Consider the following 17,093-nt stretch of genomic DNA (forward strand, 5'->3'; position numbering starts at 1 on the left):
AATACTGGAGAATCCATTAAACAATGATAGGTAAAAGATACAAAACAAGAAAAAGTGGAAAAAAAACTAAAAAAAATCAAAATTACCCAATTTTCTCCATCCAAAAATGAAGAAATAATAAGAAAAAATATATATATTTGGTATCGCCTCATCCGCAAGTCTGATCTATCAAAATATAAAATGTAAACTACGTGAAGGGAAGAAATCAAAATGCTAAAAGTGTACAAATAATGCAATAAATAGAACAAAAAATGTTTGTACCCTAAAATTAAGCCATCAAAAACTATAGTTAGGCACAAAAAATTAAGAGGAATAAAAAGAGGGAAAAAACAAAAGTTGGCTGCATCCTTAAAGGGGTTGTCAACTAATAGGACAACCCTTTCTGATTCCTCGTTTCCCCCAGGTAAAATAATAACAGTTATACTCCCTTCCCGTACAGGCGCCCTTCCAGTAGTGAAAGGGCTCATGATATAGGGGCGCATGAGAGGTTGTGACATCACGCGAGCCCCTCATCCAATCATCCCTGGCTTTCTTCTCCCTGCTTTCAGACCAATGAACAACCAACAGGAAGTGAGCCCAGCCGCAGCGCTCAATTCCTGTTTATTAACTCGATTGGTCTGAAGGTGGGGAGACAGAAACCAGCACTGATTGGATGCGAGGCTTGAGTGACGTCACAACCCCGGCAACGTGAGCCCGGATACCATTGGAAGGTCATCCGTAGAGGAAGCGAGTACAGTCTTTAGTACCTGGGGAAACATGTGGAATCAGGAGGGGTTGTCCTAGTAGTGGACCACCCCTTTTAAAGGGAACCTGTCACCAGTTTTTTGCCCTATAAGCTGCGGCCACCACCAGTGGGCTCTTATATACAGCATTGTAACATGCTGCGTATAAGAGCCCAGGCCGCTGTGTAGAACATAAAAAACACTTTACAATACTCACCTAAACCGGTCGCTCAGATGGGCGTCTCCGGTGGCGGTGCTGCCTCTTTCGGCCATCTTCGTTCTCCTTCTGAAGCCTGTGTGCATGACGCATCTACGTCATACACACTCGCCGGTCCCACGCATGCGCACTAGAATACTTTTATCTGCCCTGCTCAGGGCAGATCAAAGTGCGCCTGCTCAGGACCGGAATGCCGGCGAGTGTGTATGATGTTGGTCACGTCATGCACCGCGGCTTCAGAAGAACGATGGAGATGGCGACAAAGATGGCCGAAAGAGGCGGTGCCGGAGGACAAGAACGCTTATTTGACCTACATGCATTGCAGCGACTGGTTTAGGTAAGTATTATAAAGTGTTTTTATGTTGTACACAGTGGCCTGGGCTTTTATATACAGCATGTTAGAATGCTGTATATAAGAGTGGTGGTGGCCGCAGCTTATGGGGCAAAAAATGGTGACAGGTTCCCTTTAAAGTGTTAATGTTACGTGACCAGTGCCTCCGTGTAGTCCTAGACTTAGCTTTACAAGACTGACCTCGGTAAGTCAAGATTTAGAATGACAAGGGATCGTCTTAAAATGTCCTTCACCCATGTTGTGTCTTTGAATCTTGTTTTAGAATGGTATTTTGCATTTATGATGGATGTTTAAAAAAGTTTTTAAAAAACATTTTCTTTTTCTTCCAAAATACTTCTTCTTCCATGTTGGTTTTAAGGCCTTTGTGTTACCATTGGTTGATGGTAAATTCACAATCACAGAGTCAGTGTTTGGTTTCACTAATGTATCACCGCAGGCATCGGATGCTGAAGACACACTTGTCCCTCTCCTGGGAAGAGAAGTGGAGACTGGATATAATGCTGGACCAGATCAATGACGCACGGTAAGGATGGGCCACTGTCACCGAGCATGTACCGGCCATCTGGCAGGGCTATCACTTTTACGTGCAAGATGCTGCCACGTCCTCTGTCAAATAGAAAGGATTTTCAGATTATTGGCTAATTAGAGAAAGTGTAAAATTTGAGCTTAAGTCCTTATGTTAAACTATAAGGTGGCCGGATTCTACGCATCGGGTATTCTAGAATTTACGTATTGTGTAGTTCATGTATGATTTTTGTTATATATATAATGTTGTTGTGTGTACTTACCAAGTGTTTGTGTAGGGCGCTGTACATGTTCTGGGTGTTGTCTGGGTGTGGCGGGGGGTGAGAGCAGTGTTGTATGTGTGTTGCGTTGTTTGTGGAGCGCTGTGTGTCTGTAGCGTTGTGTGTGTGTTGCGCGGTTTGTGTGTGTGTGTTGTGTTTTGGGGTAGGTATGTTTTGTGCAATGTGTGTGTTGTGCGGTATGTGCGTATATTTATGTATGCCGCGGTGTTTGTGTGTTGGGTGTTGTGTGTGTGCAGCGTTGTCTGTGTGTGTGGGTGTCTGTGTAGGGCGGTGTTTGTGGTTCCCAGTGTGTGTGTTGTGCAGTGCGCGTGTGTGTGTATGTTGGGGGGAGGTGTGCACCCCCCATCGTGCTCCATCCCCCATGCTGCGCATTTCCCATCGTGCTCCATCCGCCATGCTGCGCACTCCCAAACGTGGTCCATCCGCCATGCTGCGCACTCCCAAACGTGCTCCATCCGCCATGCTGCGCACTCCCCATCGTGCTCCATCCGCCATGCTGCGCACTCCCAAACGTGCTCCATCCGCCATGCTGCGCACTCCCAAACGTGCTCCATCCGCCATGCTGCGCACTCCCAAACGTGGTCCATCCACCATGCTGCGCACTCCCAAACGTGCTCCATCCGCCATGCTGCGCACTCCCCAACGTGCTCCATCCGCCATACTGCGCACTCCCCATCGTGCACCATCGGCCATGCTGCACACTCCCAAACGTGCTCCATCCCCCATGCTGCGCACTCCCAAACGTGCTCCATCCGCCATGCTGCGCACTCCCAAACGTGCTCCATCTGCCGTGCTGCGCACTCCCAAACGTGGTCCATCCGCCATGCTGCGCACTCCCAAACGTGGTCCATCCGCTATGCTGCGCACTCCCAAACGGGGTCCATCCGCCATGCTGCGCACTCCCAAACGTGCTCCATCCGCCATGCTGCGCACTCCCAAACGTGCTCCATCCGCCATGCTGCGCACTCCCAAACGTGCTCCATCCGCCATGCTGCGCACTCCCAAACGTGGTCCATCCGCCATGCTGCGCACTCCCAAACGTGCTCCATCCCCCATGCTGCGCACTCCCCATCGTGCTCCATCCCCCATGCTGCGCACCCCCCATCGTGCTCCATCCCCCATGCTGCACCAGCATCAGCCTCTCTGCCCGCAGCATCAGCCTCTCTGTCGGCAGCATCAGCCTCTCTGCCCGCAGCATCAGCCTCTCTGCCCGCAGCATCAGCCTCTCTCCTCCCAGCATCAGCCTCTCTCCTCCCAGCATCAGCCTCTCTCCTCCCAGCATCAGCCTTTTCTGTCCCTAGAATCAGCCTCTCTCCTCCCAGCCTACCCCAGCCTCAGCCTCCCCCAGCATCAGCCTCCCCCTCAGAGCCTTCCCCAGGATCAACCTGTCTCTTCCCAGCATCAGCCTCTCTCCTCCCAGCGTCAGCCTCTCTCCTCCCAGCATCAGCCTCTCTCCTCCCAGCATCAGCCTCTCTCCTCCCAGCATCAGCCTCTCTTCTCCCAGCATCAGCCTTTTCTGTCCCCAGCATCAGCCTCTCTCCTCCCAGCCTACCCCAGCCTCAGCCTCCCCCAGCATCAGCCTCTCTTCTCTCAGCCTCCCCCTCCCAGCCTTCCCCAGGATCAGCCTCTCTCCTCCCAGCCTCCTCCAGCACGCCGTGCTCCTCTGCCGACACAGATCCGATCGCACACACACACACACACACACCCGATCGCATACACTCACACACACCTGATCGCATACACTCACACACACCCGATCGCATACACTCACACACACCCGATCGCATACACTCACGCACACACACATTGACGATATTGCACATACGCGCTCACACTCACAACATCCAGAGATACCACATGCTTCTGGCCATGTGATCCTCCGGCAGGTCCTGGAAGTTCACTCCACAGTATCGCCGCCGAGAAGCAAGCGATATCCCAGGATGTTGTGAGTATGTGGATGCGATGTGATGTGTGTGTGAGAGTGAGTGTGATCTGATGTGTGTGTGTGTGTGTGTGTGTGTGTGCGTGTATGTTCCGCCGCTGCAGGACCTTGATGCGCTGGTAACTATGCTACCATGGTTACCAGCGTATCCTGTCCCCCGCTCGCACGGGAGCTCACACCAGCATACGGCGGCAACCCCAGCAATGCGAGGGTATGTGTCGGCTGGGTTGGCGGCGTACGCTGATGTGGGCTCCCGGGGGTACAGTATTCACCTGGGAGTCGTGGCTCCGTGTCGGTCGGTTCGGGGAATGCGTGCGTGGGGCGGGGCCAGAGTGAGCGTGCATTGCGTGAGAGGGCGGGGCATGGGTGAGTTGCCTGGGCGAGCGGCCATTCCGTGCGGGGGGGCGGGGCCATGGCGAGCCCAGCGGCCAATCAGCTTTGTGTCACCGTAAGGACACAATTTTGGAGCAAGACAGACAGACAGACAGAATAAGGCAATTATATATATAGATACATTCTTACTGTAACAAAAAAAAGAAAATTGCTGCCTATGTACAACCTTAAAAGGGAACTTTTCCGTAAAATTTTACTCATCAAACTGGTGAGAAAGGAAAAGGAAAATACAATCAAACGTCCAGTTTATAAGTGAAAATATTTATTTTTATTGATCAGTGCTTAGGTGGACATACCAAGATAAAATCAATCAAAAACAAACAGGAACTACCGGCAGTGTCACAATCACAGATGTACACGATTATAATATATGATAGCGCTATAGGTGTATACTTGGGCAAGAAACGCCCAACAAATTAATTAAGTATGAGCAATCACATGATATATAATATGAGTGATCCAAAAGAATTCAAAGAGGATCTGTCTTATTACATTATATAGCCACAAGACAGTGATGTAAAAAGTAATTGCTTAATCAGTTAGTGCTTGTTATATCAGTGGTAGACCACATGGGGTTAATAATGTATCTACTAGGCAGTGGGTCGGAATAAGTCAGACCACAATAGAAGTGAGCATAACATAGCTCACATGTGTGAATAAGCTAAGAGTCAACAACATTAGCTTTCACCGTGCTCCCGAGTGATACTAGAATCTATATACACCCATGCCTCACAGTAGAACTTACCGCACTAAGTGGAAAATGTGATGGGACCCGCTGGAAACTCCTCCTACCCGACGGCCGTTTCGGCAACCGCCTTCATCAGGGGGTGGAGTGTTGCTACATGGCAGGGTCTAATAAAGGGGGCAAGCACCCATCATCATCCGGTAACACCTACCATGATGAATGCATTGGTTTCCAGTGACCATCACTTTTATGTGAGTCCATGTACATGCATGCGACCATTGTTTTTGCATAATAATATATTATTGTAGGGAAGTGCGCTGGAATCAAATGTTCGTATCAATGTATATGTTTAAGGTATACTACACTAATACTAACTTAGGTGGTCATTGATGATAAATTATTATAAAATACTATGTATTAATTTCCTACTTTTGTATAAACCTTTTGATACCACCTATAATTATACTATATGTTATCTGGCATATGTGTGCCTTCTGTTGATGTATACCTTATATGTGACTTTCGTTTGCCTCCCTATTTCACTACATCCTGCTGTGTTATGTAGTACTGGTTTATGCATGAATTTTTTCTATCTCCATGCAGAACACCGGTACACATGCGTGCTTCCTCGCTTGTGGCCTCCTCCGAATTGCTGTGCCTTTATGGGTGGGTGATGTTGGATCATGTGACATGATCTAACATCACTCGCACTTGACGCGGCGGTCGTCAGGCGTCGCAGGTTGCTGCGGCAATGCATGCATCATGGTAGGTGTTACCGCATGATGATTGGTGCTTGCCCCCTTTATTAGACCCTGCCATGTAGCAACACTCCACCCCCTGACGAAGGCGGTTGACGAAACGGCCGTCGGGTATGAGGAGTTTCCGGCGGGTCCCATCACATTTTCCACTTAGTGCGGTAAGTTCTACTGTGGGTCATGAGTGTATATAGATTCTAGTATCACTCGGGAGCACGGTGAAAGCTAATGTTGTTGACTCTTAGCTTATTCACACATGTGAGCTACGTTATGCTCACTTCTATTGCGGTCTGACTTATTTCGACCCCCTGCCTAGTAGATACATTATTAACCCCATGTGGTCTACCACTGATATAACAAGCACTAACTGATTAAGCATTTCCTTTTTACATCATTGTCTTGTGGCTATATAATGTAATAAGATAGATCCTCTTTGAATTCTTTTGGATCACTCATATTATATATCATGTGATTGCTCATACTTAATTTGTTGGGCGTTTCTTGCCCAAGTATACACCTATAGCGCTATCATATATTATAATCGTGTACATCTGTGATTGTGACACTGCCGGTAGTTCCGGTTTGTTTTTGATTGATTTTATCATGGTATGTCCACCTAAGCACTGATCAATAAAAATAAATATTTTCACTTATAAACTGGACGTGTGATCGTATTTTCCTTTTCCTTTCTCGTTTGCTCTTTGCGATTTGTCCAGGCACATATATGTAGCCAATGGTTGTTCTCAATCAGATACTAATGATTCTAACATATCATACAATCTGGCCATTATGTAACCTTTATCCCTGTGTGTCCTTTTCTTTTGTAACCCTCATCAAACTGGTGGTACGGCTATATACAAGGGCGTAACGACCGCGGTCACAGAGGTCTCCATCTTGGCCAGGCCCGGAAGGTTAGAGGCCGCTATATGGCCCATGAGTCAGAGTCAGAGGGGACCGGTGTCAGCGGCAGCAGTACCGGGCCCCCCTCGCTCGTCATCGCACACAGCAATGATGAAGCACCGAGCGTGCATTATACATGGAGGTCTATGATGCTGCATTATACATGGAGGTCTATAGGGCTGCATTTTACATGGAGGTCTATGGGGCTGCATAATACAACATGAAGGACACCTTATACATGGGCTATAAGGGTGCATTATACATGGAGGAGTATGAGGTTGCATAATGCAATATGCAGGACACCATGACTATAGGTGTGTATTATATGTGGAGGTCTATGGGGCTGCATTATACATGGAGGTCTATGAAGCTGCCTAATACAATATGAAGGACACCTTATACATGACTATAGGGGTGCGTTATATGTGGAGGAGTATGGGGCTGCATAATACAATATGAAGGTCTATGGGGCTGCATTATAATACGTATAGGACTATGGGGGCTGCATTATAAAACATGGAGGACTAGGGGGGGTGCATTATAATACATGGAGGACTATGTGGTGCAGTATAATATATGTAGGACTATGGGGTGCAGTATAATATATGGAGTACTATGGGGTGCAGTATAATATATGGAGTACTATGGGGTGCATTATAATAATTGGAGGGCTATGAGTTTCTTTATACATGGAGGACTATGGGAAATGCATTATTATACATGGAGGACTATGGGGGTGTATTCTAATATATGAAGGGTTATGTGGGACCCTTTATACTATATGGAAGGCTATGTGGGGGCCATAATTGTATTTGGAGAACGAGGGGGGACAAAGGTACAAGTATGGGATAGGAAAGTTTTGTGCTGAGGGAAAAACTCTTTCCCTCAGCACCCAGCTATACATCTTCTCTCAACACCCAGCTTTCCCATGCTCTGATATGGGAAAGCTGGGTGCTGAGGTAGAAGCATGGGATAGGAAAGTTTTTTGCTGAGTTAGAAAGACTCTTTCCCTCAGCACCCAGCTTTCCCATGCTCTGCTATACATCTTCTCTCAGCACCCAGCTTTCCCATGCTCTGCTATACATCTTCTCTCAGCACCCAGCTTTCCCATGCTCTGATATGGGAAAGCTGGGTGCTGAAGGAAAGATGTGTAGCAAAGCATGCGGAAGCTGGGTGCTGAGGACAATGGATATCAGAACAATCAGAATATAGGAAAGCTGGGTGCTGATAAAAAGAGGGATTTCAGATCATGGGAAACCTGGGTGCTGAGGGAAAGAGCAAGTGTCAGCGTCATTATCCCGTACTCCAAATCCACTGATTTCAGGAGAACCAGCCAACCATGTAATATGTATGGGGATTCATGTGAATGGGTGAAACTGTGAAGATAAAAACAGTAATATTTACCTAACTGATAGGAAGAACATACTCTCAGCCTCCGTGCGCACTAAAAAGCTCCCAGGTTCACTTTTGTGCAAGCGCCTCTCGGCATCGGTGCAGCTTAGAGCTCCGTGGAACCACCTACGAGGAACAGATTTTAGGTTACCCATAAATGTTTTACTCTTTCTTTTTCTAGTTCAGCATCTGCTGGACGGAGACTCACGTTTGTCTTTGCAACTCTACAAAATTTGCCTTCCGCACCCTTGTAGAATCTATGAGCTCTTTAGGAGGAGAGCCATGTTCTCGCAGATGAGCAGCCATCTCTGGGCTAGATGGTCTGAGATTTACTGGACTTCTCGTAGTGGACTGTAGAAGCCGCGCTCTCATGTGGGGAGAACCACAAGGCCAGGCTGAGCTCTCAAACTGTACTGAAAATGACAAAAAAGAACACATTAACCTCTTGTTAGATGGTAGGAAAGACGACTGTCTGGTTCCCTTTAAAAGAAAAGCCAGCTCCCTTCTTTGTCATAGGTGATGAAGTGAGGTGGCCATATTTCCTCTATAGCTGTCAACTAAACTAGTCCACAGTTATTTTTACAACTCAACGTGCATTCTCAGCTGAGTGCGTAAGTGTTCTTATTGGGAAAAAAGAGCAGACGCCTCTAATTGCTCTTGATCACAAAGGATCAGACATGTTGAATTTCAGCATGCGCAATCCTTTTTCTTGCTGATATTGTCCATCATGGTAGAGTCAACACATCTTCTATACTAAATCTGGTCACAGGAGTCAGGACTAATTAAGTGTCTGAGTCAAGACTTGTCTACTGCTCCCCCTACCAGCAAATGCTCTGCTGATGTCATCTTTCTTCCACTCCCATGGCTGGTCGTACTCATCAGCTGGTCTTTCATCTTCAGATGGCTGACACCTTTCATGGGGTATTGTCCTGTATTTGTCATTATAGGGTGAATCATACAGCTGCAATACCTTGTCTGTAGTCTTCTCTCCTCCATCCTGTTGATCTGTAGATGAGGAAAAATGAAGTCATGATATCTCTACCATCACCTTCTGCCCATCCCTCACGTTTAGGCCCTCCTTCACATTCCTAAAAAAAGATTTATTCTAGTTTCTGCTTTCACAAAGATCTCAATGAGCTTTATTGGCCCTGATCAGGTGGAGACTTTTAGGTGATTTTGAAAAGTGTTACTTATCCACGTCAGCTCCAGAGTAGCGCCCTGCTCCCTTCCCCTGTAGCTGATGCCCTTTACTGTGCTCCACACTTCATTTCACAAGTTGCCAGGCGAACTCCATCATCACCCAAGAATTGTTAAGGCCGACTTTGACACCCATACCAAATGCCTAGGAGTTTGTCTTACCACCCAGATCTCTAAGCTTGCAGTCATCTCAGCAAACTCTTGTCTTCTTTTTTAATCTGTATCTACATCGTGGCTGAGACCTGCTGACAACCCTTTACCTGCTGTAAGCATAGCAAATTTATTCTCTGGAACTGTTCACATTATAAAACACTGTCGCAATATGCTATATCTTGTCTACAAACTAGTTTATCTGTTTCTCACTGTTGCCAGCAGCTAGACATTGGTTTTCTGGTTAACCCTTTGTCTGCTGTAAGCATAATGAACTCTTCTCTGAAGCTGTTCACACTACAAACACTGCTGCAACTGGCTATAAGTTTTAGTTTCTGTATATGTCTACATCCATGGCTCTGGTATTTCCTGCTCTTCTTGTCTATATGCTGTCCACCTTGACTTTCATCTTAGAGAATCTACCTCACCAGATGAGCCCACAAAAGAAACCTTCAGGGAAATTATTTAAGTCATCCAAATGTCGTTTTTTGACCTCAAAATCCCAATATTGCACCCGATTGACCAGAATATATTGTAAACTTGTGCTCTAGTTATTGGCTGATGATAACCCTTTAGGGCATTGTTAGGGCAATAACCTAAATTTGTTCATTGTTTGTATGACATTATAGTTTTTATGTTTTGCCATTGTGTAAAAGTATAACCGTATTATGGGTTCACAGCAGGCAACCATGAGAGGCACAAGTGGTCCCTGCTCCACCCTTCTGTTTGATTTGTTTGCTGCTTTTCTTCTGTCCTTGGCTTTCTCCTTGCTCAATTCAATCTACATTCTTTCTCCATGCTCTCTAGTGTAACTTGACGAGTGCACTATCGATGGATTATTTGTACTCTGCTCAGCATAGGCTATCAGAGTGGTCCCTGGTGTCTGTATGAGATATATCTACTCTTCTGATCTATTGCATTCTCTAATTTCAGGATCCTGACTTGTCAGCCGCAACCCTACTTGCCTGGTTTTTGCTCCATAAATGATAAATCTGTGGCTGTCCAACTGCTAAAACCTGCACTGATCATAAGAACATGGGGTCCCGAAGTCCCACTGCTACATTTGCAACCTATAACAGTGGAGATTGTACATATTCCCAACTTCTACATTCGCACAGGATTATTTTGGAACCGAGATCTTGTGAACAGAGGAGGTCCCAGAAGTTGGACCGCAAAACATCATGGATTTATCATCAATTATGTGGGTAGGTGATCAATGTTGTTTACAAGATAAGGCATCAATATTCAATTTGGACTTGGTACTTGGTCAAGATATTGACTAGTGGAATCCGAACCCAACACTCCCACTGATCGGCTGTTTTAAGCTCCACATGGTGGCTGGATACACATAGATGGGTCAGAGATGATGTTCTGGCAATATATGTGGGAGAAAAGGGTACAAAAGTGTAATTGTAGACACATTATGGTGCCTTAGATGTGACCAGAGACTCCATTTGAATACCCCATATGGAGAGAGTGGGTGGTTGCACATTGACAGCGACGTCTCACCTGTGACTCCTAGCTTTTGTAATACTTATACTAGGGCATATAGTACTCGGACATGCTGAAAGTGTTTTTTTTTCAACATCTGGAGAGACACAGTACAATTACTAGTGGTCTACAGCATGCTGAACTATGGACATGGATCTCTTGGACCACATGCACTTTTCTTCTGAAAATGTGGGATGCAGAACTAGTACTCTAGGTATCATTAGATATACAGGACTTCCACGTGTCAAACCTTTTTCGCAGATCCTATCCATCCATATGCTATGAATTTACCTTCTGTTGGCCGTTGACTCTCATATGGTTCCATATAACCGGTGTCTTCTATGTCTTCATGGTCAAGATGATTGTTCTTCATATCGAATGGATTAGAATAATCTGTTACTCCTGGGATCTGAAAAAACATCATAACTGTACAATAAAGTGTTTTAACTTGTACAATAAACATAAACTAAGTAATAGAGTAGTATCTGCAAGGAGGGAAGGAAACAGTAAATGAGGGTAGAAGATGCTAATATGGCCGAGCGGTGTAGACTTCTCTGAAGAGATGAGGTTTCAGATTGCTTTTGAAGGTAGAAGGTTTTTGAAGGCTTTTTGGTTTTTAGGCTACTCTGATTTTTTTTATTAAATGGAGTGCTGCTGTGACTTTTTGGTTACTAGGAGCACTGCTGTGATCTTTCTGATAACTAGTAGTGCTGGTATGACCTTTTAGTTACTAGTAATGCTGCTGTGACTTTCTGATTAGTAAAAATGGTGCTGTGACTTTCTGATAAAAGTGCTGGTGTGATTTTTGGTTAGTAGGAGTGCTGCTGTGACTTTTTGGTTAGTAGATGTGCTGCTGTGATTTTGTGTTTAGTAAGACTGCTGCTGTGTCTTTTTGGTTAGTAAGAATGCTGCTTTGACTTCTTCGTATGAGTGCTGCCATGACTTTCTGATTTATATAAATGCTGATGTGACTTTCTGATTAGTAAAAGTGCTGCTGTATTTTTGGGGGTTAGTAGGAGTGCTGCTGTGACATTTTGGTTAGTAGGAGTGCTGCTGTGACATTTTGGTTAGTAGGAGTGCTGCTGTGACATTTTGGATAGTAAAAGTGTTGTAACGTTTTGGTTAGTAGAAGCATTAGTGTGACTTTTTGGTTAGTAGGACTGCTGCTATGTCTTTTTGGTTAGTAGGACTGCTGCTATGTCTTTTTGGTTAGTAGGAGTGCTGCTCTGACATTTTGGTTAGTAAAAGTGTTGCTGTAACTTTTTGGTTAGTAGAAGCATTAGTGTTACTTTTTGGTTAGTAGGACTGCTGCTGTGTCTTTTTGGTTAGTAGGAGTGCTGCTGTGTCTTTTTGGTTAGTAGGAGTGCTGCTGTGTCTTTTTGGTTAGTAGGAGTGCTGTTGTGACTTTTTGGTTACTAGGAGTGCTGCTGTGACTTTTTGGTTAGTAGGAGTGCTGCTGTGACTTTTTGGTTAGTAGGAGTGCTGCTGTGTCTTTTTGGTTAGTAGGAGTGCTGCTGTGACTTTTTGGTTACTAGGAGTGCTGCTGTGACTTTTTGGTTAGTAGGAGTGCTGCTGTGACTTTTTGGTTAGTAGGAGTGCTGCTGTGACTTTTTGGTTTGTAGGAGTGCTGCTGTAGCATTTTAGTTAGTAGGATGACTTTTTGATCAGTATGAATACTGCTGTGCTTGTCTGATTAATAAAAGTGCTGCTTTGATTTGTTGGTTAGTATGACTGCTGCTGGGACGTTCTTTTTGATCAGTATCAATGCTGCTGTGACTTTCTGATTAGTAAAAGTGCTACTGTGACTTTCTGGTCAGTAGGAGTGCTTCTGTGACTTTTGGTCAGTAGGAGTGCTACTGTGACTTTTTGGTTTGTAAGAGTGCTGCTGTGATTTTTTTGGTCAGTAGGAGTGCTGCTGTGACTTTTTGGTTTGTAAGAGTGCTTCTGTGACTTTTTGGTCAGTAGGAGTGCTACTGTGACTTTTTGGTTTGTAAGAGTGCTGCTGTGATTTTTTTGGTCAGTAGGAGTGCTACTGTGACTTTCTGGTCAGTAGGAGTGCTACTGTGACTTTTTGGTCAGTAAGAGTGCTACTGTGACTTTTTGGTCAGTAGGAGTGCTGCTGTGACTTTTTGGTCAGTAGGAGTGCTGCTCTGACTTTTTGGTCAGTAGGAGTGCTACTGTGACTTTCTGGTCAGTAGGAGTGCTACTGTGACTTTTTGGTCAGTAGGAGTGCTGCTGTGACTTTTTGGTCAGTAGGAGTGCTGCTGTGACTTTTTGGTCAGTAGGAGTGCTGCTGTGACTTTTTGGTCAGTAGGAGTGCTGCTGCGACTTTTTGGTCAGTAGGAGTGCTGCTGAGATTTTTTGGTCAGTAGGAGTGCTGCTGTGACTTTCTGGTTAGTAGAAGGGCTTCTTTGTTGTTTTCAGCTGAACTGCAATGACTAACATAGTATAATGCTATTCTGAGTACTTCTAAAGCATTTGGGAGAGTATAGGAGATTGATTTTACCACAAAATATGATGTAAATACCAAAGAAAGCTCTAGTCTGCAGTGAAAGTCCAAGAGATAAGTATACATGTATCAGAACCAATCATTTTGAAACCTTAGATGTAATTATCCTCAGGACACTGACCTTTGTTCCCATGTTCTCTTCCGATCCCACCGGTAGTTTCTTTTTACATTCTGTCGGTTCCACCTTGATAAGCCGATGTCTAGGAGACACTATGGTAAGCTGCAGCTCCTCCAGCCTGGCCTGGGATCCTTTGTCATTGCCTCTCTCTTCATAGGGATCCTCAAAATCTAAGTTCTTTTGAGCCCTGTAAGCACGGAGGATTTCACTTTCCGTATAGTCTGGCTTCGGAGGTTGTGGTGGAGACCTCTTACTCCCAAAATGTAGGTAATCCTTCAACCACCTTGCCATTAGAGCCCTGGATGGGAAAGATTTAAAGGTAGTACTCACGTTAAGCGGTATTCTGGTCAGACTGTTAAACTGGTCAATGATTGTCCATCAAAAGTCTTATCAAGTGGAATCTTAGGTTCCCCGGTCAAGCATGAAAACTTTCTTCCAGAACCCTAAAATCAACGCTCTTTTAAAATCTTTTAGAAATACATGATATACACCTTCTCATTGAAGAACTGCTAAGGTGCGCTAAGACCCAGCAGCCTCTACAGAAACTTAGCACCTTAAAGGGGTATTCCCATCACCAAGATCGTATCCCAATCTGTAGTAGGTGTAATACTAACAGTAGTATTAGCAAATTCCTCCAATTAGAAATGTAGTATAGTTCTCCTGATGTAGCCAGGTCTCTTACCTCATGTGCAGGGCATTGCAGCTTAGACATCCATAGTTATGATCACGAGTAACTAACTGTCACTATATGAGGGGACGTAACCATGGATACATAAGCTGCAATGCCCTGCACATCAGGTAAGAGACATGCCTATATCAGGAGAACTATACTACATTTCTAATTGGACATTTTTGCTAATATTATTATGCCTACTAAATATTGAGATAGGATCTTGTAGAAGGGAATAACCCTTTAATTTCAGCTATAGGACTACGGCTTCCTGACCTATATTCACAATGGTCATTGAGCAAAGAATAGATAGTGAACAGGAAGGCAGGAACATTTAAAAATAAACATCTCTGCCTTCTTTGTTCGGCGTCAGACAGACGACTTGTAAGGAAACCAGTTTTTATTGGTATCGTGTTGAGGTTCATAAAACATTCTGATCTCTTTAGATTATTTTTGGGAGGGAGGTAAAGTGACTAGAGATGAGGGGACCCATGGAAGTTCGAGTTCACCGAGTTCAGCCGGACTTTAGATAGTTCAGTTTGGGACCCGGACTTGACCTGAACTTTATGCCGGAGGCCGAACCCCATTGAAAGTGAATGATTGGCAGTTCAGCTCTCTGGACAGAAAGAGCATTTCAAGAGAAGGGAGGGCCGTATTTTCTTTTTTGTTGGACACAACATCCGAAAAAGTTGTTTTTCCTCCCCTGAGAGCCATTGGGAGACTGCAAGACGCTCACACTGTGCCAAGCGTGCCCTAGCAGCCCAATGTTCAATCGAATGGTTAACACACGTACAGCACCCGAACTCCGAACTCGGACACTGAGCTGTTTTCAAAGTCTGTGCTCAGTAGAAACCTCAAACTTTATCAGGAAAACTGTATTACATTTCTAATTGGACGTATTTGCTAATATTATTATTATTATTACACCTACTACATATTGGGATAGGATCTTGGTGAAGGCAATAACCCTTTCATTTCAGCAGCCAGACTACCGCTTCTTTACCTATATTCACAATGCTTATCGAGCAAAGAACATATAATGAACAAGAAGGCAGTAACATTAAAAATAAACATCTCTGCCTTCTTTGCATGAGGTCAGAGACAGGCGAATTATAGAGCCCCGAGCAACCCAATGCTCAATCGAGTGGTTAACATGCATACAGCACCCGAACTCTGAGCACTGAGCTATTTTAAAAGTCCATGTTCGATATAAACTCCAAACTTTACAGTTTGGGTTCGTTCAGCTCTAAAAGTGACCAAAAAAACCCCACCGATTCTGACATTTCGATTTTTTTTTATCTCTCCATTTTGGTGGGATAACTATTATGATATTTTATTAGTTTGCACAGTATGTGTATACAATTTTTGTTTTTTTAAAAAATGTGTTTTCTACATTTCGGATTTCTCCTCCTAGGGGATTAGGGGACTTGAACTTGTGATCAATTCTGCAATATTGTAATATAGCAGTGTATTGGACAATTACTAATTTAACCATGAATAGAGATGAGTGAACCTGAGGTTCGAGGTTTGGGTTCAGAAACCGGGTTCCAAAAAAAGCCTCAAGGTTCAGGTTTGAGTTTTGGGTGAGGGACGAGTACGAACCACTCGAGCGAGCAGCGCTGTGTTTGGGTATGAGTGATGCACAGCCCTGTGTGAGCCGCGTACACTGTTTGATTGCCTCACATTTGGGGTAAACTCAGCATGATCACATGTAGTGTGCACACACAAACCCTAAAAAAAATTATAAACCCCACCCACACTGCCCCGGAAGTGTTTTGCTAATGGCCCATAAGTGTCGCGGGCGGGGAGGAGGGTGTCAACGCTGCGCTCTCCCACTGCTCGGGTCCGGCCGCCGCTGCTCTGCGGCTACTGCTGCTGCTCGGTGGCTCGAGCGATAGGCCGGATCCCAGGGACTCGAGCGGCGCTCCTCGCCCGTGAGTGAAAGGGGTGATTTGTTGGTGGGGGATTTGATTAATGTCCGTGACGCCACCCACGGTTGTGGTGATTGTGTGGACACCACTGCTGCTCTGTCTGGGGATCCCGGGAGTGGTGGTATGGAGCAGCTAGATGTTGGTTTGCCCCTCCGTGGGTAGGGGGTTTGGTGGTCCCGGGGCCCGATGACGGGGGGGGGGTTAGGGTGGTGGACAGGCGGGTTATGGGGCCTGTGGAGGTGCAGGGACGCAGGGGCAGCGCTGTGCCGCACGGCACGGAGGTACTCACTCAGCCCAAGGATGATGACGGTAAACAAACGGCTGGTTGGACGGGTCCCTCGGACGGCTGCGGTGTAGATGTTCCCTGCAAGTTAGCGGTGACTGTCTTTTCCCTGCACCTAGAAACGGTTGTTGGTAGCGATGGATTCCCACCGGTAACCCGCTCCCCAGCTTGGATATGAGCCGGAGGAGCCCCTCTCTTGCCCGCAGGCGCTGGCCCTGGGAAACTGGTGCCTTGGCGGTGGCGGTGTCTCCCCTTCACGGTTGGACTGTTGCCTTCAATCGGGACTTTACTGCTGGGAGACCCGTAGGTCCCCTTCACTGACGGATTTGGCAAATTACGGCGACTCCTAGCCTTGCCGGGATCCGAAAGGCCCCTGCCAATGGTGCTGGCTTCTCTTTGTATACCGCTCCGGTACCGCAGGGCCACCACCCGTCCACGGTCCTTTCGGCAACCTCCTATCAGCCTCTCCTGCAGACGGTCACCGCGTCTGCCAACCTTGCTGTCTCAGTCCGGGGCACACACCCGGACCAACTTCAGGCTCTGTTGCTGTCACTTTCCTTCACTTCCACTCCTGTCACTT

At 45.8% G+C, this 17,093-nt stretch overlaps 1 protein-coding gene across 1 annotated transcript; it reads right to left on the reverse strand.

Moving 5' to 3' along the window:
- Positions 1-1,710: 1,710 nt before the first annotated feature.
- On the reverse strand, positions 1,711-13,920 carry LOC142257885 (SH2 domain-containing adapter protein D-like). The gene is made up of 6 exons (XM_075330156.1): positions 13,633-13,920; positions 11,294-11,411; positions 8,987-9,169; positions 8,373-8,577; positions 8,177-8,290; positions 1,711-1,897 (listed from the first exon to the last, which is right to left on the reverse strand). The coding sequence occupies exons 1-6, from the start codon at positions 13,918-13,920 to the stop codon at positions 1,711-1,713; spliced, it is 1,095 nt and encodes a 364-aa protein (XP_075186271.1).
- Positions 13,921-17,093: the final 3,173 nt, after the last annotated feature.

The sequence above is a fragment of the Anomaloglossus baeobatrachus genome, chromosome 12 (assembly GCF_048569485.1).
Source record: "Anomaloglossus baeobatrachus isolate aAnoBae1 chromosome 12, aAnoBae1.hap1, whole genome shotgun sequence".
In the NCBI taxonomy this organism is placed as follows: domain Eukaryota; kingdom Metazoa; phylum Chordata; class Amphibia; order Anura; family Aromobatidae; genus Anomaloglossus; species Anomaloglossus baeobatrachus.